At 40.9% G+C, this 23,605-nt stretch overlaps 1 protein-coding gene across 2 annotated transcripts in view; it reads left to right on the top strand.

The window, feature by feature from the left end:
• rxfp2b (relaxin family peptide receptor 2b) overlaps nt 1–20,746 on the top strand; it is a 46,004-nt gene extending 25,258 nt beyond the window's left edge. For both annotated transcript variants that reach the window (XM_053646803.1, XM_053646802.1), the window contains exons 8-18: nt 1,727–1,798; nt 2,110–2,184; nt 9,302–9,373; nt 10,057–10,128; nt 10,222–10,293; nt 11,039–11,110; nt 11,360–11,431; nt 11,629–11,858; nt 15,474–15,884; nt 15,987–16,205; nt 17,128–20,746. In XM_053646803.1, the coding sequence (XP_053502778.1) occupies nt 1,727–1,798; nt 2,110–2,184; nt 9,302–9,373; nt 10,057–10,128; nt 10,222–10,293; nt 11,039–11,110; nt 11,360–11,431; nt 11,629–11,858; nt 15,474–15,884; nt 15,987–16,205; nt 17,128–17,390 (1,630 nt within the window). In that variant the 3' untranslated portion in view covers nt 17,391–20,746. The remainder of the gene's footprint in view (nt 1–1,726; nt 1,799–2,109; nt 2,185–9,301; nt 9,374–10,056; nt 10,129–10,221; nt 10,294–11,038; nt 11,111–11,359; nt 11,432–11,628; nt 11,859–15,473; nt 15,885–15,986; nt 16,206–17,127) is intronic.
• Nucleotides 20,747–23,605: the final 2,859 nt, after the last annotated feature.

Raw genomic sequence — 23,605 nt, 5'->3', positions numbered from 1 at the left:
TAGGACTGTATTACAAGATGCTGTTATCCAAGCCGACTAACGGGTGACTAACAATCCAATCATACAGCTAAATAATTCATTGCTAAGGGTATTTGTTACGCGCTCAATAGTGGCTTTTTTTTTTTCCAGTCCTGGGATTTGAAATAAACCAGAACTATTGAGCTACCACTGCATGAAATATGTCTGAAATACTCTAGAGGTTACATTACTTTAAATTGTTATGCTGGACTGCTGCTGTGGTCATTAAACAGAAACCATAAAAAAATGAGGCTAGAAGGGTCTATTTAGATTTTTGCATTTTATGGTCCAGTAGCTCTTAGCAGGCCATTAAACGCTTTGATGTTCATTAGTATGATAAAGATAAAGGGTGTGCTGTAGCTTTAAGCCACTTCTCCTATATATATATATATATATATATATATATATATATATATATATATATATATATCTTTACACATGCACAAATAAACTCACCAGCCTCTTTTTTTGCAACATGGCTGTCATCACAATGTTCCTCCATTATGAAGTTTGATGTTAATATTCACTGAAGCTCTTGACCTGTATGTGCATGATTTTATGCAGTGCGCAGCTGCCAGATGAGTAGCTGATTGGATAATTGCACGAAAGGGCAGGTGGACATGTTCCTAATGTAGAGTGAGTTTATGTGCACATGTGTAAACATCTGTAAAGGGTTTAAAGCCACAGTTTATCCTTTATCTTTAGCATGCAATGCATTTATGCTGCAGTAACTCTTAGCGGGATATTAAATGCATCCATTTGATTGATTCGTTTGCAACAATACTTGTTAATTAATTCATTCTGCTTGTTACCTGAGCCAATATTATGCAAGAAAAATGGGCTAGTGTCCAAGGTTAGAGTGGTGCGTAAGTGAGATATGACTTTAGGTAAACTCCACCCAGTGTGCATAACTCTTGCATTGCGTTCTGAATAATGCTCAAGTATGTCGTTTCACCTGAGATTTGAATACCAATGTACGTCATTTCTGTAGTATTGTACAGTAAATCCTCACTATGTGCACATACTGTGTCTGTGGTTCAAAGATGTATTAGTCAGTAAGCTGGGGTGGTGTAGATGTTCTCCCTGAGATCTTCAGCTCACTTTTCAAGTTTGTTTTGTTGGTGTATTGAAGAGCTAATTTCCTTTCACAAAGCAGTTCCATGCTGCCATCTCAAGCTGACTTCCTTATACATACATAAGCATTGCTCACTCGGGAAGCTGGTAGGATTTTGATAGACAGAAAAACAGGCTCCGTCTGGATAGACTCCATCTTGAACGTTGATGATTGTTGATTATTTCTTCAGTGTCCAGTGGGCCCTTGTCTCTCAGCAGTGTTCTGTAACAAATGGGTTATTTTATGCGTGCGGCCCAGCTGTAGAGCACAGATTGGCATAACTGAGCGGTATTTTAATAGAACTCGTGGGAGGCAGAAAATTCGATTACTATGCCACTACACAAAAGTAACTCAATTTTACCATAGACCAACGAAATAGTGAACAGAACGTAAGTTGTACTTCTTCAGTGAAGTGATTTTAATTTACTGAAGTTATTCCATTGCCAGTGCATGCACTATCCTCAGAGTTCATTAGCACTCTATCATACCGGCCAACGTGTTAAGAAAGCCGATAAAAGCATTTAATATTTATGGTAGTTTCTGTCTCACTTCTTTGTAAGTGGTATATGAATTATTTCTATTTTCTCTACTTAGAATTCTGGATGACAATCCTGTGAAAACCATCACTGTGAACACATTCACTGGTCTGAGGTCTCTCTTCTTCCTGTATGTACCCATTTTTTATTTTTTTTTTCAGCTAATTGAATCCTTTTGAACTAACCCACAGTATCGGCCTAATGTAACTAACGCTGGTTTATCGTGTAAGAACTACCGTGCCTACACAATAACCTGTTCATGCACCGCATCGACCTCGACCTCATTGGTTCTCAGTAAAAGAAACTTCATAACTCAGGTTAAATTTAAGTTAATTAAATTAATTCCCCAGTTTGTTCTCTTAAAGTTTAGAGGTGAGGAGCTGCAGCAGGGTGAAATGATTTCTGGGTGATTATAGCTCATGGAGGTGGTGGTGTGTGCAGGTCGATGGTGAACACCTCGCTCGAAAGGCTTCCTTCATCCAGGCTCTGCAAACACATGCCCTTTCTCAATTGGCTGTAAGTGTTATTATTTTCTCTCTTTTTTCCTCTTATATAAAATTGTTCATTCTGTCTGTTCATATCTTCTGTGTTTTATTCTTAGTGTCTAAAGGGCCAATTCCAACCAATCAGAAGCCACACCTGATTCCACCTGTTTAATCAGTTGTTCTTGGCTTTCAATAGATTCAGGTGTGGCTTCTGATTGGTTGGAATGAAAACCTGCACCCACACCGGCCCCTTTCCGGATAAGATCGCCCACCCCTGTTCTAGAATTATTATCGTCAAACTATTCCAGGTAGTTTCAGTAGTGCGCCCTCTGTTGGCGAATTCAGTGTCTAATATTTAGCTATAGCTGGGTGTGATATTAGACGGAAAGTCTATCATCTAACATCTAAACGCTAGACGTGTGACGCAAACACACATACACGCTATATACACACACTATACACAAATTTTGAAACCCTTTCATTCAAAGCACCAAGCGCTAAACGTGTCGTTCTGTCATTTGTCCTTTTGTATCAAAGGTCTTTTGTCTTCTATTTATTTTTAGTTTCTTCTGCTTGTAGTTAGCATGATGTGGCCTGGTATGAAGCAGACCTACTGTTACCACCCTGAAGTGGAATATTTTCCAATAACAGCACAAGCATTTTATTCCTTACCAGCTTTATTCCTTGCAGTTTTTTGTTTGTTTCTTGTTTTTCTTTGTTTTGCTGGTTACTTGTTATCAGTTTAAAGGATTTAACGTTGTGGAACAACTGTGAAATAAGTTACTTCCTTCCTTTTTTGTGACTTATTTTGTAGCAGCTATAAAAATAAATAAATAAATAAATAAATAAACGTTGTTTACCGGTTTCTCTTTTTTATTTTCTCTTGAAGTAAAACAGTAAGACAAAAAGCACAGCTTGTCACTTCCAAAGCCCACTGTCCTGAAGACTTCCCTGGGTCCCAGAGCTTAAAGTTACAGGTTAACCTCTGACTGGTAAACAAAGTGCTGGCGATGGAAACAATACTTCCAACAATGCTAAACACCTCCTCACAGACCATTCTCACACACGTTTTTAACCTGTCTGTGTGAGGAGTTCAGCATGCAAGTCCCTGTGCAAGTTACTATAGAAGAGAGAAATAAGTCAGAGCCGCTGGTATAAAAAATTCAACACCTTCTATCAGAATCACAAATTCACCAGCACTCTGCTATAAATGTCTGTAAAAATCCAACATATTTTATTTACAACTCATCTTAAAAAAAAAAAACGAAAGAAAGAAAAAAAAACTGCAATGTTTTGGCAGTAAATAACAATTTAATTAAAACCTTTTGAATTCATGGTTAATTTAAACCCCCACTGTGGTTGGAACAATAGACGTGTCAAAGCAAAGCTTGTGGGGGCATTTAGTTTCTGGAGCAGTGGCTTCTGTTGGCAGTCTAGTTCTCTTCATGGATATATCCTGGTCTAATGGTGACTTTTCATTGACATATCTTCATCAGCCCATTTTCCCTGACCATTTCCACAGCTGTGAGCTCAGGTCATGTGTTTCACAGATATAATTCAGATCAAAAAAGTGTATACCCATGTGTATACGGTATTCATGTCTGTCCTGACCAGCAAATTCGAAACATCTGCAGTAAACTCCAGAACTCGAGGACTGGTTACAATAAAGCATACATAACTGATGTAAATAAGACATCCAGCTGTAGATATGAATACAAACTGTGAAATGATTAATGTTTTTCAAATCCTACAATAGCAAATATCAAACGGCATGATTGAGGTTTTCGATTATCATTCTCGGCGTATATAATGTTATAAATATTAAACAGCATGATTGATGAGGTGTGATTTAAATCAGTGTTTCCCTGTTATGGTGTTTGGCACCTCTTGCACTTGCGTTTGAGTATTTTCCCTGCATTAACGCCCCTGAGTAAGCTCATTACCAATCTCTTTGTCGATCTTAATGGGTGCTTTAAATGTGCAGTAAGATGTACAATGCCGAGCGCCCAGAGTGCAGAATCAGGAAACAATGCGCCTGAGATTAGAATGAATATCAGTAACAGACCTGTCCTCTAGCAAGTTCTCACTGAGCGTGTATATCAGACAAGAGAAATGGCAATACTGTCTCTCTGTACCTGTCTTTCTCTCCCTCTCACTCCTCTATCAGTCGTACCATGCGTGTAAATGGAGGCTGGGAAATAAGAGAATAGGTTTCAAAGCCAGTCGATTCTGTGAATGTAATCAGTGAGATTACATTTCCAGGGTAGACTGAGAGTCATGTCTAGGGTTTGATTTCTGATAAAACCCAGTGGCTTTTTTGTTCCCCGTGAGAAATAAGGCATGTATATCAATTTTCAGACATTTTGGATTTATGGGGCAGAGGGAAAATCATGTAGACTTTGAGCGTGGCCTGTAGCGCCACCTATGGGCTCGTGGGCCATTTGTGGTGCGGGAGTTACTCGTTCTTGCAGTATGAATGTGTCAAATTTAAAAAAAAAACAAAAGGTATTGGGCACTTTAGGGAGATAAGGAGAATAATAATAATAAGAAGAAGAATACTAACAATAACAATAGGTTTCCTCATGAGGGAGGAATCCTAATCAAACGTATGTGAAATGATTCCTTTTATTCAAACCTGCAATAGCAAATATTCTAAATTATTTGTTCATATTAATTTCTTTCACAATTGTAATATTAGGCCATTTTTAAGTGTGGCTTCTTTTATATAAAGTTGGAATCAAACCATACCTGACCTATGCTTAGGTTACTAAGACGCACTGTAATGTATACCTCTAATGAAATTCCATGTCGTAAAACAAATAAAAAAAAAAAACCATAAGCATAAACTATTACAGCCTGCATAACCAATACACCTAACCAAGACATCTGATTTCAGTCATGTTTGTCTTGGCTGTAGGTGTGCACCCGGCACATTGTGTTCAGACGAAACCATTGTCCGTCGCTTATTTTTCTTTCTAAAATACATATTTAGGAAGGAACTCGGAACGCTGCTGTAATTGCTTTTTTTTTCGTGTAAAACTGCGTGTGTGTTATTTTATCTAACAGAAAGAAAAAAAAATCTACTGTGACTCATTTGCAAAAAAATGTCATAATTAAACAAATATGACTTTTAACTTTAGTGTCTTTTATGTCTTGTAAATGTCAAGGCCAGTCAGCTAACGGATATACGGCATGATTGAAGTTTTCTATTGTAATTCTCTCTGGTGCTCACTTTTGCTCTGTCCTATGTGTCTGTGGCATATGTCATGTTCACGTGTATTCACGTTTTGTGTTGCATTGATCGATAATACAGAGGTGACATCTGGTAATGAGTTTTGCAGATACAGCGTGATTGATGAGGTGTGATTTAAATCAGTGTTTCCCTGTTATGGTGTTTGGCATCTCTTGCACTTTAAATTAGAGTATTTTCCCTGCATTAACGCCCCTGAGTAAGCCCTTGAGTAATCTCTTTGTCGATCTTAATGAGTTCTTGAAATGTGCTCTGAAATGTACAGTGCCGAGGGCACTGAGTGCAGAATCAAGAAACAATACGCCTGAGATTAGAATGAACTAGATACGTAAACTTCGTCACGACAAACTTTAATGTTGGCTTGAGAAAGCAAGTCTGAAAGATACATAGAGTGCCAATTGTTATAGAGTTGATTAGATATAGATAGATAGACAGATAGATAGATAGATAGATAGATAGGTTGCTAGGCTATTCTGGGTGTTTGCTAGGCGGTTGCTAGGGTGTTGCTAGGGTGTTCTGGGTGGTTGCTAGTGTGTTGCTAGGCAGGTTGCTAAGGTGTTCTGGGTGGTTGTTAGGGTGTTCTGGGTGGTTTTTAGCGTGTTGCTAGGCGGGTTGCTAGGGTGTCCTGGGTGGTTGTTAGGGTGTTCTGGGTGGTTGTTAGCATGTTGCTAGGCGGTTGCTAGGGTATTCTGGGCGGTTGCTAGGGTGTTGCTAGACGGTTGCTAGAGTGTTCCGAGTGGTTGCTAGGGTGTTCTGGGTGGTTGCTAGCGTGTTGCTAGGGTGTTCTAGGTGGTTGTTAGCGTGTTTCTAGGCTGTTGCTAGGGTGTTCTGAGTGGTTGCTAGCATGTTGCTAGGCGGTTGCCAGGGTGTTGCTAGGGTGTTGCTAGGCGGTTGCTAGGGTGTTCTGGTTGGTTGCTAGGTGGTTGCTAGGCTGTTGCTAGGGTGTTCTGAGTGGTTTCTAGTCGGTTGCTAGGGTGTTCTGGTGGTTGCTGGGGTGTTCTGCGTAGTTGCTAGTTAGGGATGATTGCTAGTCGGTTGCTAGGCTGTTTCTAAGGTGTTGTGGGTGGTTACAAGGGTGTTTTGAAGATAGACAGCATCCCGACACGTCTGGTGCTAGACAGCGTCCCAACACTTTCAGGCTTCAGGCCGTGTGCACTGAGCTGTGTGAGAGTTTTGACGGTTGGAGTCAGGCTCTAAACGTTCCCACAATGTAAGTGAATGGGAGTTTTTGGGGTTTTTCATCATCCACAATGAGAATACCGGGAGTCCCATCAGTTGGGAAAAATATAGCCTGAGCAGTGTGATCAGCCTGCAGGACTGTGCTGAGTTTCTTGGAAGTAGCTTGAAAGCTCAAGGAGTTATAACAGTCAGAAACTTTTAATGCAAGTCAATGGGAATTTTGGCCACTTTGAGCTTCTGTACCCGGAATTCCGATCACTTCCAAAAGATATAGCAACTCGAGTCACAACAGGCTGAAGGTCTGTCCCGGGTTTGGTGCATGTAGCTTGAAATCTCTGGGAGGAGTAGCAATTTAATTTTTTGGCTCTCAGAAGAAGAAGAATACACTCATAAAGCAAAACAGTATGTTGACTTTCTCAAGCCAACATAATAACAGTTACAAACCTGTCCTCTAGCAAGTTCTCACTGAGCGTGTATATCAGACAAGAGAAATGGCAATACTGTCTCTCTGTACCTGTCTTTCTCTCCCTCTCACTCCTCTATCAGTCGTACCATGCGTGTAAATGCAGGCTGGGAAATAAGGGAATAGGTTTTAAAGCCAGTCGATTCTGTGAATGTTACACAGTGTCTCATCGGTGAGATTACATTTCCAGTGTGGACCGAGAGTCATGTCTAGGGTTTGATTACTGATACACGCTGAAGGACTGATGGTCCTGTGATGACTTTTAGAGAAATGCACAATGTGAATGTGAAGGTGTTGATTCATTTTCTACCACAGCAGCTCTGACGATAGTTCCGGCTCTAAGGTTTATATTATCAATGCGCTAATTCTAACACCAGTCCATACAGGATGGTGCAGAGTTCTTTTGTGATCGTTGCGATCAAAAATGCAACTACCTTAAAAATAAACAGCTGACACTGGACACTCCTTCCTAAAACGATAAATAAACATCCTTTTAAATCCATTTACTGGAGTGCCGACCATTAACTGGTCGGCACTCCACGTAGTGCCATAGTACTGTTGTCATACTACATTTCCCATCCTGCACTGCGGCCTACAAACATCGCCGCCATGGACCGCGATTCCCAGAATGCTCACCTTCATTCTAATCACACACTCCTGTATCCAGTCTCTCACACTCACTCCACAGTATAAAGAGCCTGTTTTCAAACGATGTCTTTGCGAAGTATTGAGTGTACTCACCATGCCAAGCCTGTGTTCGTGTTTCGGTTCATCTTTTTTGATCTTGCACCTAGTCTCTCGTTTCGTGTTTTGCCTTGCCTAGTTTATGCCTAGTTTGCCGATTGCCTGACCTTTTGCCTGTTTATGGACCATGCTTTTGCTTACCGATTTGGATTTGTCTGCCTGCCTCTCTTTAATAACGCTCTTATCCGCAATCGCACCCACCCTAGCCTCCATTACATCCATTACGTAATACGTATCATGTGACATCATCACAACGCGCATTCAGTCAAAGCCCCCTTCGATTTACATGCGTCGAACACGTCAAAGACCGTGCAGTACACTTCTGTGCAATTGCAATTTCGCCAATGTGTCACGTTAAAATGAAGGATACGGAAGCAAGCGCAGATCTTCAAACATTTAATAAACAAACAAACAAACAAACAAACAAACAACAAAACTAAGACAACTAGGCAGAATACTGTGGCTAAGGCTAAACATGAACTAGGAAACAAAACATGGTACAGGGACAAAGGTGAAGTTAGACAATACGTAAGACGAGGAAGCGGTACAAAAAGTGGCTATATATAGGAGTGCTCGTTAAACAGAAACGTGATACATGTGCAGGTGGTCATGTGACAGTGATGTAGTATGGTGCAGTGGCTGCTGGGAAATGAAGTCCAGAGTTACCACCTTGATAGATGACGCAATGCAGGTAGCTTTGTGCAAAAAAAAAAGCACAGAAAAACAGAAGCAAAATTATTTTTAAAATCTGTACCAATCTGCGTTGGTAATGCTTATAACATATTGTATGAAAATGATGGAGGCTGATACACCATGCAATCAATGTCAGTGGTAGCTCAGTGGTTAATATAGTGGACTCCGGTTCGGAAGGTTGTGAGTTCACGTTCCAGCACTACGCTTACGTACGTAAATGAAAAATGCAATCCATCTAACTGTCCATGTAAACGTCAAATACAATCCATCCAGTTACCGTACATGCAAAAAAAGAGAAGATTTCCCTTCCTTTTCAAAATATAAAACACATGGAGAATGAGAATGCTGTAGGAGTTTGCCAAGCCAAATTTAAATAAGCTTGCTTTGCAAACAGTGAGAGCTCTTGTACACCTTTCTGGATTCATACAGTATCGACAGTGTATAAAGTGCCTTAACGATAATAGGTGTACTGAAACCCAAATGCATTTTCCCCATGACATATCACGTTTAAGCACTGGGTTGAAGAAGCTAGTAAAATGACAAATGGTGCTCTAAGCTTGTCCCTCGTGTGGAGGTGCGTACAATGTCGGAACAGCGTGTTCTCATTTACTTACTATAATTTGCCGCACTGACTGTACTGTACGTATGTCAGAGAGGTTTGGGGATGATATAACGTAAGATGTTTCCTAATTCACTGCTATGTTTGCAAACTTTTAACTAATGTGCTGTAAGCATCCTTTAATTAAATTTGTTTGGCTATCAGTTTTCTTTATTAAATTGCTTTCCCTTCCCCCCCCCCACCCCCTTTTGCTTTAAAAGGGACTTTGAAGGGAATTGCATTCAGAGGCTGAACTCCTCCACCTTGCTGTTCTGTGATGACCTCACTGTGCTGTGAGTAAGAGGAAAAGAGAGACAGAAAGGCAACAGACATCTGGAGATAATGAATGGAAGGGTAGAAGGAAACAGCAGGGGAAATAACAATGAAGAGACTTAAGGGGCGAGACTGTGTGTGTGTGAGAGAGAGAGAGAGTGAGAGAGAGAAAAAGAGATGTTCTCATCCTATTGGTGAATTTGAAATTGAATTCTCTAATTATGTAAATGAGATTGATGGTGAAGAAAAATATTAATATTGTCATATAACTGGTCTATATTTATCATAAAAGCCTGTGTCATGTCTCCTGCTGTTTTGGGCATATTACCTGGGACAGCATCAAGGCATATCTCAACAAATCCTTCATTTGGGCAAGAAATTACTTTGTAAACCTTACAGGAACATACAGGTCCTGGTTTCATCTGCACTCTCAGGCTGGTCCCATCAACTCCACTCAAGCAGGCCTTAATGGTTTTTCATCATCGCAGCCTGGCAGGGCATGCTGTTCCAGAAGTGAAAAAGTTTAAATAAATAATCTTAAAAAAAATAAAATAATGATAAATAAATGGTTATAGTTTCCATTCATACCACAGTGGCATTGCCTTTCTACACCATTACCTTTTCTTCCACTGAAACTGAAGTGAATTGGTCTCTCAATAAAAGCCAATCATTTCACAGTCCTTCACTCTGCTCTTCGTCCTAGATCACTGCGAGCGAATCACATCAAGAGGCTTCCGGAAAACACTTTTCAATCGCTACGTGTGTTGGGAGAGCTGTAAGTGCGAGCGCGATGTCTATTTCACTGAGTGTTCAGATCTTATGTGAGACATATTTATTAACGATCCTAATATTTCTGTGGATTCCACAGGGACCTTTCCAGAAACCAAATTAAAGAGCTGCCATTGAACGTCTTCAAGGGTCTGCAGTCTTTACAGATATTGTATGTTTTCTTTTTGGAACAAATGAAATCGCTGAATTGAGGATTTGTAAATATGTGCACTTCGAGGGCTTCATAACATGGAAGCCTGTTTGTGAATAGTCCGACCATTCCATATACCACTGTTAAAATTGGGAAAGATCCAGTTGTAAAGATTCCATTGCTTACGAAGGTGCAGATAAGAAACTACCATGACTGGGTGGTGATAGCAGTTACCTTTTAATACTTAATAATTAGTGACTAGTTTATGGCTATAAATCAGACTTAAATACTGTAAGCATACCCCTCTGCCATGTCATCACACCCGAGAGGCTAAATAACAATAAAAATCCACAAAAGTCTGTGAAAACTCTCTGATCTAATGTCTCTAGCTCTGCAGCCAGTCTCTGGTGTGATGAGCCGCCTTCACCTAAACAATTTATAATCCACAACCGAGGACGTCAGACAGAAGCCACGATGGTCCATGTTTAGAAATCCAGCGTCACTGAACTACAGCGTTTAGCAGCACGACTACAGTCGTTTTTCCGAGTACTTAACAATAAATGCTTTGCTGGGTCTGCAATTGACGAAGCAAGAAGTGAAACTAGTCCAAAGCTAGGATTTTAAGTCTCAAACTCTTGTCTCAAGAGCACTCTGAATCTGTAGCGTTATGTATCGGATTGTAATTGTAATGGAATATCATTAACATACTGTAGTTAATTGTACCTTAAGAGGTGAGTGTTGTATACATTTATTATATCATTTGTAGGAATATTTCCAAAAACCCACTGAGCCTCATCCACCTGAACCAGTTTGATCATCTCACGCAACTCCAGTCTCTGTGAGTAAAGGATCGGTGTTTTTACAAGCCGTGTCAACGTGACCTTATAGTTTACCGTACGCTCTTATAACACTCTTTAATGCTTTAATTGTCTTTTAACTCTAATTGTCTTTAGTTCAGGGTAATCATTCTAAGCAGGACTTTAGTAGAATTAAGCTGACATACTGCACAGTGCTGTGAAAGTAGAAGAACTGCTGAAAGCTTGCGAGATACGGATGATAAGGACTGAAGGTCTGCTTACGTCCACAGGAGCCTGGAAGGAGTGGAGATCCCAGACATCCAGACCCGCATGTTCCAGTCAATGAAGAACCTCTCCTACATGTAGTTCACTGGTTTTCATTACATAACAAACCATCCACTGACATAAAACGCCAGTGTCTCTTTAATATTTAGATACGTTTTAGAATGTCTGATAATCCTGTAGAATTGGTTAATGTATTGTAAGTGCCGACATGAGTGATATTTAAATCACATTGCTTGGGTCCGTTAGTAACAGCGGTGATCTGCTGTCTCCGCAGATACTTTAAGAAATTCCAGTACTGCTCCTACGCTCCGCATGTCCGGAAATGCAAGCCCAACTCAGACGGCCTGTCGTCTTTTGAAGACCTGCTGGCGAGTGTAATCCTTCGTGTCTCCGTCTGGGTCATGGCCTTCGTCACCTGCTTTGGGAACCTCTTCGTCATTGGCATGCGCACGCTCATCCGGGCAGAGAACAACCTGCATGCCATCTGCATCAAGGTTTTGTGTTGTGAGTATTGGAGTACGATGAATTCTAATAATTCTGGGTCAAGGATAGGGGAAAAAATACGACGAAAGGAAAACAAGCAATATTCTACAAATATACCGAAAGATGATTTTTTACTCTTAATATGGCATTATTTATTTATTTGTTTGTTCATCTGTTTTTGACATAATTCTTCACTTTAGGACTTCTACCGTGACACGCAGTTATTGTTCCTGTTAACACTTTTACGAGACAAGTAGCGGAGACTACACGTTTAAACTTGATTAAAATATCTATAAAAGTATTGCACATATTATGCACAGTAATTCATGGGTTCTCCATTTTCGTGTAGCCAGAAACCCCTTTAATAGTTAAATAAATTCTAAGTATGTGTACATTAATATTTTGTCCATTTATTAGAGATATCAAGCTTTTTATTCCTGAACTTTAAACCTATAGGATACAAATTTACATTATTTTTAAGCCTGCTTGTACAGGACTCAAACAGGAAGTAAGCGCAGGAGTAAAGTCTTTATTTTCACACGAAGGTCAAAGGACTATGAGGCAGGAAACAAGGTCTAAATATAAACCTAGAGTTGAAACAAGAAATGTGAACTTAAACAGGGCATGGAAACACTGCCACTTTTAACTCGCTGAAACTTCTGTCATTTACCTAGAAATGAGGCGGGAAGCACAAAACGTAGAACGAGACTATGACATGACACTCATGATTAACTATGACACGAAACTCTCGTTTTACAATGACATGAACCTCGCGTTTTACTATGACATGAAGCACTCGTTTAACTCTGGCATGAAACACTCTAATACCGTCCGCCATGTGCAGCAACTCGAGGGGTTTAAATAACCAGTCACAATTACCTTAACTGCTGACAGCTGGTAACACTTCAAAACACACCCTCGCGCCTCCGCCAATAACTGAACAGGACGGGGACAGAACAGAAACCAAAAAAAGTGCACATGTCCGTTGTAAACAAAGTCTTATCGTTCATGCGCATTTCACGCACGTGCACGGTCAGCTGGAGAGCGCGTGTCGCCGCAGCAGCGCCATCTGCCGGCAAGATCGTGACAGAACCCCCCTCCAACGGCGGTCCTGGGCCCCTGTGTAATCTGTCCTTTGATGCATCAGGAAACCGGGCGGCCTCCACCGGGCAGCAGACAGGCGGAGCACCGCCCCCAGCGGGGCTGGGGCACTGGGCGACGTCCACCGCGGGGCTGGAGCTCGGGGCGACGTCCTCAGCGGGGTTGACCTCGGGCTGGAGCTCCGGAGCTGAGACCTCCCCGTAGGTCTCAGGCTGGAGCTCTGAGGTCGCCAGGCTGACCTCAGGCGGGAGCGCCGAGGTCGCCAAGCTGACTGTGCACGTCGCCGCCGCAGCGCCATCTGCCGGCGAGATCGTGACAGTTTCAGTTATTGAGGTTTGGATTCAGTTCAGGTTTAGATTTGGCTAAGAACTATATGAACTTAATAATGAATGTAATAACTTTGATAATGTTGGGTTGTGACTTCCACCATTTTAAAAAAAAAAAGAAAAGAAAAGAAGGGAATGTGTCATGGACCGCACTTTGAAAGCCAATGCGCTAATTATTTCAGAGAAAAAAAAAAGACTTATTTTCTTCTATTTTTTTTAAAGACCTACCACAGGTGCAAGTCGACTCCATTTTTACAAAAGTTGTCTATCTGTACTCTTATTTATAGCATGGAACATCCTCGACAACTACAATCCCTTACGTTCATGACACCTGATATCCATGAATATGTTTCACGGAGGATCCTGTTTTCAAGTGGCCTCAGGAATATTTGAACATCTCCAGTGCCTTGTATATGGCTTTGAAAATGTACCCTTAATATTCAGTAAGAGTGGTTATTTAGCAGTGCAGATGGTGCAATAAAAGAACTGCCTTGCTCTGGTCTATCTCACATTCCACATATGAGGACAGGAGTCAAACAATTTCCTGCTAGACCGATAATTCCCTCAGAGACTCCCTGTATCTACTTTCCATCTCTGTCTGTTTCTCTCTCTCTCTCTCGCTGTCTCTCTCTCTCTCTCTCTCCATCTATCTTTCTTAATAACCTAGCATGCCTCTATAGGTGACGTTCTCCCGATTTGTCATGTTGTCACTGAGAGTTCCCATGTCTTGACAGAAGTTCTGTAATCTTGTGTAATCTTGTCAGCCCTCCTGATCCTCTCCTAGGCCTTAGATTCCATCATATTACGTCCCTGAATCATGCGCTATTTTCTCGTCTTTTCTCTTCATTCCCCTGGAAAATAGATGTCAGTGCTTTCAAGCTGGCACCATTAACTGTAGCAACCTTTTTGTCAAGTGGCAGGACTCTGAAATATCGAATCGCGTAAAGAAGGGATGATTCGTGTAGTCCAGCTGTCTTCCCCGCTCTAGAATGCAGGACTGGAAAGGTTAATTAAAGGTCATTTTGCAACACATTGATTAGTGTACAATTTATGGTGTTTATGAGAGCGCTGAGCGATGTCCTACTGAAATGACTGCTCTTCCACGAGCAGAACTTTGTGTTCTGATGTGAAATACTAAGAAGAAATACGCCTCTTTAGACCGGAGTTACCGAGTAAATATTTTTGCAGTGTACCGGGACAACGCATCGCTCGAGCGGACAAAATAATCTACGGTATCAATTAATTCTCTATATTTTCCTGTCTTGTGATGCATCACTGGCAACACTTCGCCATCTCTGAGTTATTACTAACATGTCAAGCTTGTCAAGTAAGGAATAAAACATGACAGGGCATGCTGTTGTAGGGAAATAATCAGTGACAGGGTGGTGTGATACGTCCTGATGCGAAGGTGGGTTACTGTTAGCAGTATTATTTATTTATTTTTAATAACAGCATGTCCCACAGTTTATAAGACAAAACACACAGCTTGTCCTGGTCGTCTGTCGTGAAGGCTTTCCCATGGCGGGAAATTTCTTTATTTGTAAATTTCTTAAATGTGCTATTATTCGGTTGGGATTACGTGAATCGTCTGCCGCACAAAGCCCTGTGAATGATTTGTTACTAAATAAATGATAACGTATCAGTGCATTGATGGAAATTTGTCAAAACCTTCTGACCAATCAGATTTGAGAGTTCAACAGCACCACCGTATAACAGACTTATGATCAACAATATACAGTACATTCATCCTGGTCAGCTCCCTAGATTACCACGTTTTGATTATCCATCCATCCATTTTCTGTACCGCTTATCCTAGATAGGGTTGCGGAGAGCTTGGGGCACAAGGCAGGGAACACCTTGGACGGGGTGCTAACCCATCGCAAGGCATAATCACACACACTGTGGACAATTTAGAGATGCCAGTCAGCCTACAATGCATGTCTTTGGACTAGGGGCAGAAACCGGAGTACCTGAAGGAAACCTCCGAAGCATGGGGCGATCATGTGAACTCACAAAGGGCGGAGGTGGGACTTGAACCCCCAGCCTCCGCCCAACAGGTGCGAGGCAGATGTGCTAACCACCACGCCACTACGTTTTCATTATATCCAGTCAGAACTGTATTGCTCTGTAGTTTCTATCTGTTTGTGCCTTTTTATATCTTTATGCCATCATGCTTTCCCTTCCTCTTTCCATGACACCTTCCCTGCAGGTGCAGACTGCCTGATGGGCATTTACCTTTTCTTTGTGGGCATCTTTGATGTAAAGTTCCGTGGAGAGTACAACAAGAACGCCCATGTGTGGATGGAAAGCCTTGAATGTCGCACCATCGGCTTTATGGCTATGCTGTCCTCCGAGGTGTCTGTCATGCTCCTCACCTACCTGACCCTGGAGAAGTTTCTGGTCATCGTCTTCCCACTGAGTCACCTAAGGCCGGGGAAAAATCAAACGTTCATCATTTTGGCTGTGATCTGGCTCATAGGTATCACAATTGCCGCTGTGCCTCTGCTCAACGATGAGCTCTTCGGGAACTACTATGGACGAAACGGCGTCTGCTTCCCTCTGCACTCTGAACGTGTGGAGAAACCTACAGCAAAGGGATATTCCACCGGCATATTTCTGGGTGAGTGACGAGAACATGTAAAACTTGTATGAAATGCAACTTTATAATGCTGTATATCTAATGGAAATGTGAGTGTTCTCTTCTCCGCTGTGCTCTGTGTAGGACTCAACCTAGTAGCCTTCCTCATCATCGTCATCTCTTACTCCAGCATGTTCTACTCCATCTACAAGACGGGCATTAATGCCACAGACCTGCGCAGCCGGCTGCACAAGGACGTGGCAGTAGCCAACCGCTTCTTTTTCATCGTGTTCTCCGATGCCCTCTGCTGGATCCCCATATTCCTGGTCAAAATTCTCTCACTGCTTGAGGTGGAGATTCCAGGTATATGCAGGAAACACCCCAAATTTCCATCAAACATGATTGCATTCCTTTTGGTATTAGCACTAAACACTTTCAACTAAACACTGAATCAATTGTTGCAGTCCAGTTCTCCTAATAGTCCTTGCATAAGAAACAATCGCAAGTAATTCCAGTTTGAATCTATAACCTGTAATTAAAGCTTCATATCTTCTGTGGTCTCTCTGGCTCCATATTTAAACTGTTCCGTAGTATAATATAAGTAAATTATAGTATCGTTAATATGATAAATTTAGTCTGCACAGACCAGATGTTTCAGTCTATAACAAACTCTGATGAAACTCTGATGGGAGCCTTTTCAAACTGAAGATTTTCCTAAATTGTATGAATTGTGTTGAAGGTTTTCACCTCTTTTTACTTATTTTGTTTGATGCATTGTATTCATACATACCTTGATGTTCTGACATCTAAAAAAAAAAAAAGAAAATCTGCATATGTATCAAATGATTAGATGTATGAATGGGAAAATACAGCGAGGTCCATAAGTATTTGGACAGCTATACAATTTTCGGTATTTTTTTTATCTCTGTACACCGCCACAACGGATTTGAAACGAAGCCATCGAGACGGGATTGAGGTGTAGACTTTCAGCTTTAATTCGAGGGGTTTAACAAAAAAATATCACATTAACCGTTTAGGAATCACAGACAGGGCACTGGCCCAATCCCATATATGGAAAATCCCGCCTTGCTCAGCAAATTCCCGAGCAAGCAAAAAACATAGCAAGCATCTGGTGCACCTGGAAACTGTTTAACTCCGTCGGCCTGTTTCGACAGTGACATCTGTTGGATTTCTAAAAAACTGCCACACATTTATGTTGCTCAGTTTGTGAGACGTGCACTTTTGTTCTATCGACTTCTCCCTGTTTTCTTCATTTCCCTTTAAGGAACCATCACATCTTGGGTGGTAATATTCATCCTTCCTATCAACAGTGCCTTGAACCCCATCCTGTACACCCTGACTACCAGCTTCTTCCGAGAGCAGGTGGAGCTGATGCTGTGCCAGTGGCAAAGGCGCTCCACCCTCAAAAAGGAGCGTAAGTGCTTGTCCAGCTCAGTCATCGACACTGAAAAGTCACGACGCCCCTACTGCACACGCGACTTCGTGCCACGGACATCCATCTTAAACTTTAAGGGCAGTTTCAGATGAATATATATTCTATGAGTTCATAAACTGATGGAAAAGAGGTTTGGTTCCCCAAGTGGAGCTTGGAGATGTGCTGATACTGTGCCTTGGCTTGGTTCTGCTTGACGTCGATTTGTATGTTGATCCAAGAAATGGTCTGCACTTATATAGCGCTTTTTAACCTTAGCAGTTCTACAAAGCGCTTTACACTGTTTCGCATTCACCCGTTCGCACACACACACTCACACAGCAATGGCAGCAGAGCTACCATGCAAGGTGCTAGCCTGCCATTTGGAGCAAATTGAGGTTCAGTGTCTTGCCCAAGGACATTTCGGCATGCGGTGTCATGTGGTCCGGGGATCGAACCGCCAACCCTGTGATTAGTGGACAACCCGAGCCACAGCCGCCCAGCAGTGGATACGTACACATAAAACCCGAGGCAACCTCAGTACGAGCAAAGAATGGGACTTGTACTGGACATACCACAACTTTACTAGACATGAAATTCATGTACACAAAATATATTTGACAGAACTTTGATCGTTACCAAGCAACTAGCATCTTACCGAGTAATTAAATGGACGGCTTTCTCCAAAAGACATGCAGTTAAGCTGTTTTTTTCTACTGATACCTCATGCAAGTTTCTCATAAGCGTTAGGAAAAGGCTACTATGAAATGTATAACTTTATTTAAATGTTCATAAAATAGCATAACGCATTATGAACGCCCAGTTCATAACGCTGACACAAAGTCACAGTTGCAGGTGTCCTAAATCATGCTTGTTATTTAACAAATAATTGATGTATCATTATTTCAGTATACTCATTATTTTGACTGAGTAACACAGTCTTAAGAGTTATTCTCTCAACATATTTCGACATATTATCTTGAAATAAATCAGTTGTTATTCAGTTGAAATAACGGCATAGCACTTTTTTTTTTTTTTTACGCAGCTTGCATGTAATTTTTAAAGAATAATTTGAACAGAATTAATAAAGATTTATGTATTGTGCAAAACTGTCACATCCGCATTGATTATGTTCCCATTGGCCTACCATATTCTGACCCCGCCGCCTTTTTTTATGCTTCAGTTTCCATATATGGTCATTGTTTCTTGTTCTCATTACTTTGTTGCCAAGGTTGTTAATTACTTTCACCTTCCGCTTGCTAGAACGGTCTAATTAGTCTATTTAAACCCTCCTGTTCCTCTTGAGTTTGTGAGGTCCTGCATGAGCACAGCTGTATTACTAAGCACTGGTCTTTAGGCCTGTTGCTAGTCTTTGGATTTTTTTTCCCCCTCTTGATACCACAGAACCAGGAGTTTGTAAGGAAGTCATGCTGGCTGCTGGCTGCTGGCTGCTGGTTTCTGGGTTACTCTGCTGTGTCGTTGCTAAACTGGGTTGGATTCCTGTCTGGTGGACGGACTCCATTTTCTGCATTAACCCTAGTAAATGTGCTTTTAGTAGGTATTTGCATCTTGTGTCCTGCAACTGTCCTCTCTTACGCTGCATGGTAAAGAGTCTATTTAGATATCTTGTGTTTGTATTAAATAATAATATATTTATGAATCTGAAAAACTTTGACCCTGCCCATAATCTCTTAAAAGTACAACGCTGAAGAATATACTGTACATTTCAGAAATCCCTTTTAGTAACTTTGAAGCTTTTTATTATTATTATTATTTTTCTTCCCATTGTTCTGTAATGTATTTTTATAATGTTGAGTTACATGGATTTTTATGTTGCATGTTTTGTTGCTTATTTATATATGTAACAAGTTATATATAATTATGTATATATAATTATATGTATATAAATGTTATATATAATTATGTTGTCTCGATAAGCAATTTTATTCATCCCTGTAATGAAATCAGCTCCAAATACTTTTTTTTTTTTTTTTTTTTTAATCAGTTTTTTTTTTTATTTCATTGCATCTTGTTTTCTAATAATATTAAAGTATTTCTGTTACAATAAAATTTTAAAACATACATGTATAAATACATCAGCTGTCAGGGTTACTGAAAAATACCTTCATCAGAAACGAGTTAGCATCTGCATTCTGCACAGGTAGTGGAGATTGGAGTGAAGGCCCTTTCAGGGAAACACAGCAGACACTTAACTGTCAAAAAGAGTCAGTCTCCCCAGACTGTAATGGTCTCATTCTGCCATGGTTTCTTGCATTCTCCTGCATGAGATGTTTCATGGGCGCTAGAAAATTCCATCGTACTGTTTATTCTTGGCAACCAGGGATGCACTCTTAGAAAAAAGGCTTCCATCTAGCATTCAAGGAATGAACTGGATGTAGTATCTTCCTAGTGCAAGGAACAGTGTACGTGCTGGTTGGAGTCAAGCAGCTTTCTTAAGATTCTAGGTACAAAGAGAAGAATTATTAAAGGAAACGTTCACATTGAAAGACGTTAAATGTGCTTGTATTGAAATGTTTGTGATGTGCTTGATGATCCTGGTGCTAATTTGTTGGTGATGCATTTTCATTATACTTGTGAGAAGTTAGCGGTTGTCTGACGTCACAAGGATGCATTGCTAACACAGTTACGACGGAGTTCGATAAAAGAACGAATTTAAACTATCTCAAACATAATATGTAACGGTCTGATTTTAAGGTTAGCTCCTAAATAGCGAAGAGCAAGACCTTTAATGATCCATCACAGCAGTTTTGCAGTCAAGTTTGCACAAGCATGGATGAAAAAGCTTTTGATAAACATTTGATAAGTGCTTTTAATTCTAGGTTAAAATCATAGCTGTTTGCTTTTGGGTCTGACTGAGCCCTTCTTTCTTTTAATCTTACATCATTTTTCCCCACCTCCCTATTAATCTAATCTCTTTATGCAGTGCCATCATCAGTGTCATCGTCATCATCATCATTATTACTATTATTATTATTATTATTATTCCTACTACCACTAGTCTTTTGAATTACAGCACTTGATGAAAGTTTGAATGTTTTTAAAATGTTCTGTGTAAATAAATTTGGCTTGACTGTGGGTTTAAAAAGCAGGGATGTGTCTTATGAATATGGAGGACGAAAAAATTACTTAATTATAAGTAAATAAATGAATGCAGGAATGAATAAATTAAGAAAGAAAAAAAAATTGCCAAAATAAATGTTGGTTGTTGTATGGAAATGTAGAAATAAATTCAAGGCATTCATTTAATTATGCCCTTTTTCATGACCAAAATGAATGAGTTAATGTATTTATTCACACATTTATTTGTTTGTTTATACTTCACGTACGTCAGTTTTCGTCCCCCATTTGGGAACGAGTCAGTTCTTTGATTCGGCTCTTTTAGTTGCCTCTTTGATTCAGCTCTTTGAGTCGGCTCTTTGATTCAGCTCTTTCAGTCGGCTCTTTTAGTTGCCTGTTTGATTCAGCTATTTTAGTCGGCTCTTTTAGTTGCCTCTTTGATTCAGCTCTTTTAGCCGGCTATTTGATTCAGCTCTTTGAGTCGGCTCTTTTAGTTGTCTCTTTGATTCGGCTCTTTTAGTTGCCTCTTTGATTCGGCTCTTTTAGTTGCCTCTTTGATTCAGCTCTTTTAGCCGGCTCTTTGATTCAGCTCTTTGAGTCGGCTCTTCGAGATGAACGTTAGGAGTCGACTCAAAGATTTGAATTTGGAAATTTAACAGGCAAGAAATAACGGGAGGTATAATCGGACTAGTTTATGAAGAACATGTTAGGAGGGTCACTAATGTTACAGCAGGTAACAAAGATATCTGGGGAAAATTCGGGGTAAAAAAAAAATTTAATCTTTCACTTTACTTTGAAAACAGCCAAGTAGAAATATTATCCAAACTTGTGAACCTGGGTATTTCTGTTACTCATTGCGGTATACCTAATAAACTGGCAAGCCTTCTTCAGGGGATATAGTGATGATATGTAGTTAGGCTGGGATTAGGGGCAGGTGGCGCGCTGGTGCTCTGCCAGTGAGAGGGAGAGAGGAGGAAGAGGAAGAGGAGGAGGAGGAGGAGGAGGAGGACGCGCGCTGCGGGGGCGCGCAGTGCCGCGCTCATGGCCCAGTTGCGTCGGAGCCGCAGCTCTAAGCGCGCACCAGCTCTATGTACTCGGACCGTAACATCAGACCAGAGGATGCTGTAGAGCTCGTTTTCTCCTACGGTAGGTCTCGTGTTTATTCCATATTTTACAGAAATGATCGCAGTGACGCGATGGTGAGGCTGCAACCTGTTGCGCACTTTCAGTATTTCATTAAAGCTGCAGCATCCTAAATATAGAGACAGTAGATACATCACCAAGTCTTGTCCACACTTTAAAGCATCCCTTTCTCTGTCTGGCTCGTGCACTGAATCTGAAACTCTTGCTTTTACTGTTTGTGAGGTTGAAGGAACAATGTGTGGGTGGATCTCCTTCATAAATAAGGACAAGTATAGACTATAAAATCCCTCAGGAGCTTTCTCACTTGGTTAATATGTCACCTTGTGTCTGTTTTGGAAGTTACAGAGCACTGGCCATAACAGCAACCCACATCCTATAATAGATTCAAAAGTATTGCAGGTGTAACTGACCCCCAAAAAATGTTCAAATGAATCATTCAGATGAATCACACGAGTTAAAAGACTGAAGTTCATTTTAAAATCTACAAAAAGGCATATCATATGAAAGAATTTAAACTTCAGTAGAAGTCACTCTTAAAAATCATGTATACCTCATTTAAAAAGTGCATGATGTAGTGGCTGGGTCTAACTGACTTTTAGAGCAATAAATATTTACCAGCCATTACCTGTGTTTATATGGAACGTTGACCTTGCATCAACATTTTACATATCAGAACCCCAAAAACTAGAGCAAAGGGAAGTTTAAGTGTGTTATGTAAACTGATAAAAATCCATATTATTAATGGTTGTTACTTTATTCAGTAGAAATGCTCTTCTTGTTTCTCAGGCAACCAGATATGTGTGTTTAGTGCTCCGCTATAAATATGCGTGTGTGGGCTGTATAGCTGGATAGCAGCGCTGATACCAAGCATTTACATAATCGTGTTCCTTCCCTGTCCTTTACTGCGCAGTGTTCTTTTTCGTGTTCATCCGCCTGCACAAATTTCCACCGAATCTCTTGCTGCTGCGAGAGTTAAAGCTTGTAACTCAACCCTAGGCCAGTCTATCACGATGTAACACACGCACAAAAGTGACACAGTCCCTGTCACATAACTATAGCGTGTCATGTCATTTTGAGTCAGTTGACACCCGCGCAAAGGTGTAACGCTCCATTGTTTGCCTGGCGTGTTTCCTTTTCCTGTCCAAAAAAGGGATGGACAATGAGCGTTTGTTATGCGTATCGATGACCGATGCAAGACGAACATAATCACCTGGCTGTAACTGGATACTTAGGTACAGAGCCTAAGATCAAGACAGGCTTTGCACCTGCTTCCCTGTGCTGCTATTGGCTAATGGGACTTTATATCCTCCTCTGAATAGGCACTCTGTGTTTGTATTTGCTGAAATGCGTGTTGGCTCCACCTTGAACTGTTGACGGACAGGCAGTTTTGGGGACAGGTGCCTGGACCTGTGGATATAAGGACCGGAATACTCTGAAAGCCCTCATTATCAGTGAAGCAGAACGCGCTAGCCCTTTGACAGGAGCAGTCTCAACTCTGGGAACATAGTACCCCAGTTCACGTCCCTTTGGACTTCAGGACTAGTCCCGGCGCAGTGACGGATACTAGTTAAGAGAGCTAAACTCTAATATCTACCACAGTTAAGAGATTAGAGTTGAACAGTTTATTACATCACAGTTACATCTATGACATGAAAACACAAACTCTTAAGGACAAGCACACTTAAGGAACGACAGGCAGTAGCATTCATGATTTCTAAATTATTTAAGTGTTTCATCTCTGTAACGCTCCACTGGATTCGTGCTTGGAGTTCGTCCAAAATACCAAACATTCAACCCTACGAAACACTAAACGTACTGCTCTTTCGTCTGTCCTTTTGTGTCATTTGTACCTTGGACAATGCGTGCTTAGTTTGTCTAGGTTGAATTTCTCCTCCAAAGGAAAAAAGGGATGATGGAGTAAATATTCCGCCACCATATTTCACATCCGCCTGCTGATGACGTGTTATGGATGTGTCAGCAGCACAGCGGGCTGAAGCATATCAGATTAAATGAAGATCCAATCTACAGTACCGCAGGGGCTGTTTCTTTCTGTGTAATCACCTGATACAACTGTCACTGATAGGCTGCTACATGAATCTACAGTCTGGGC

The sequence above is a fragment of the Ictalurus furcatus genome, chromosome 17 (genome assembly GCF_023375685.1).
Source record: "Ictalurus furcatus strain D&B chromosome 17, Billie_1.0, whole genome shotgun sequence".
NCBI classification, from domain to species: Eukaryota; Metazoa; Chordata; class Actinopteri; order Siluriformes; family Ictaluridae; genus Ictalurus; species Ictalurus furcatus.
The sequence above is the reverse complement of the archived record's forward strand: the minus strand, read 5'-3'. Positions and strand labels throughout refer to the sequence as shown.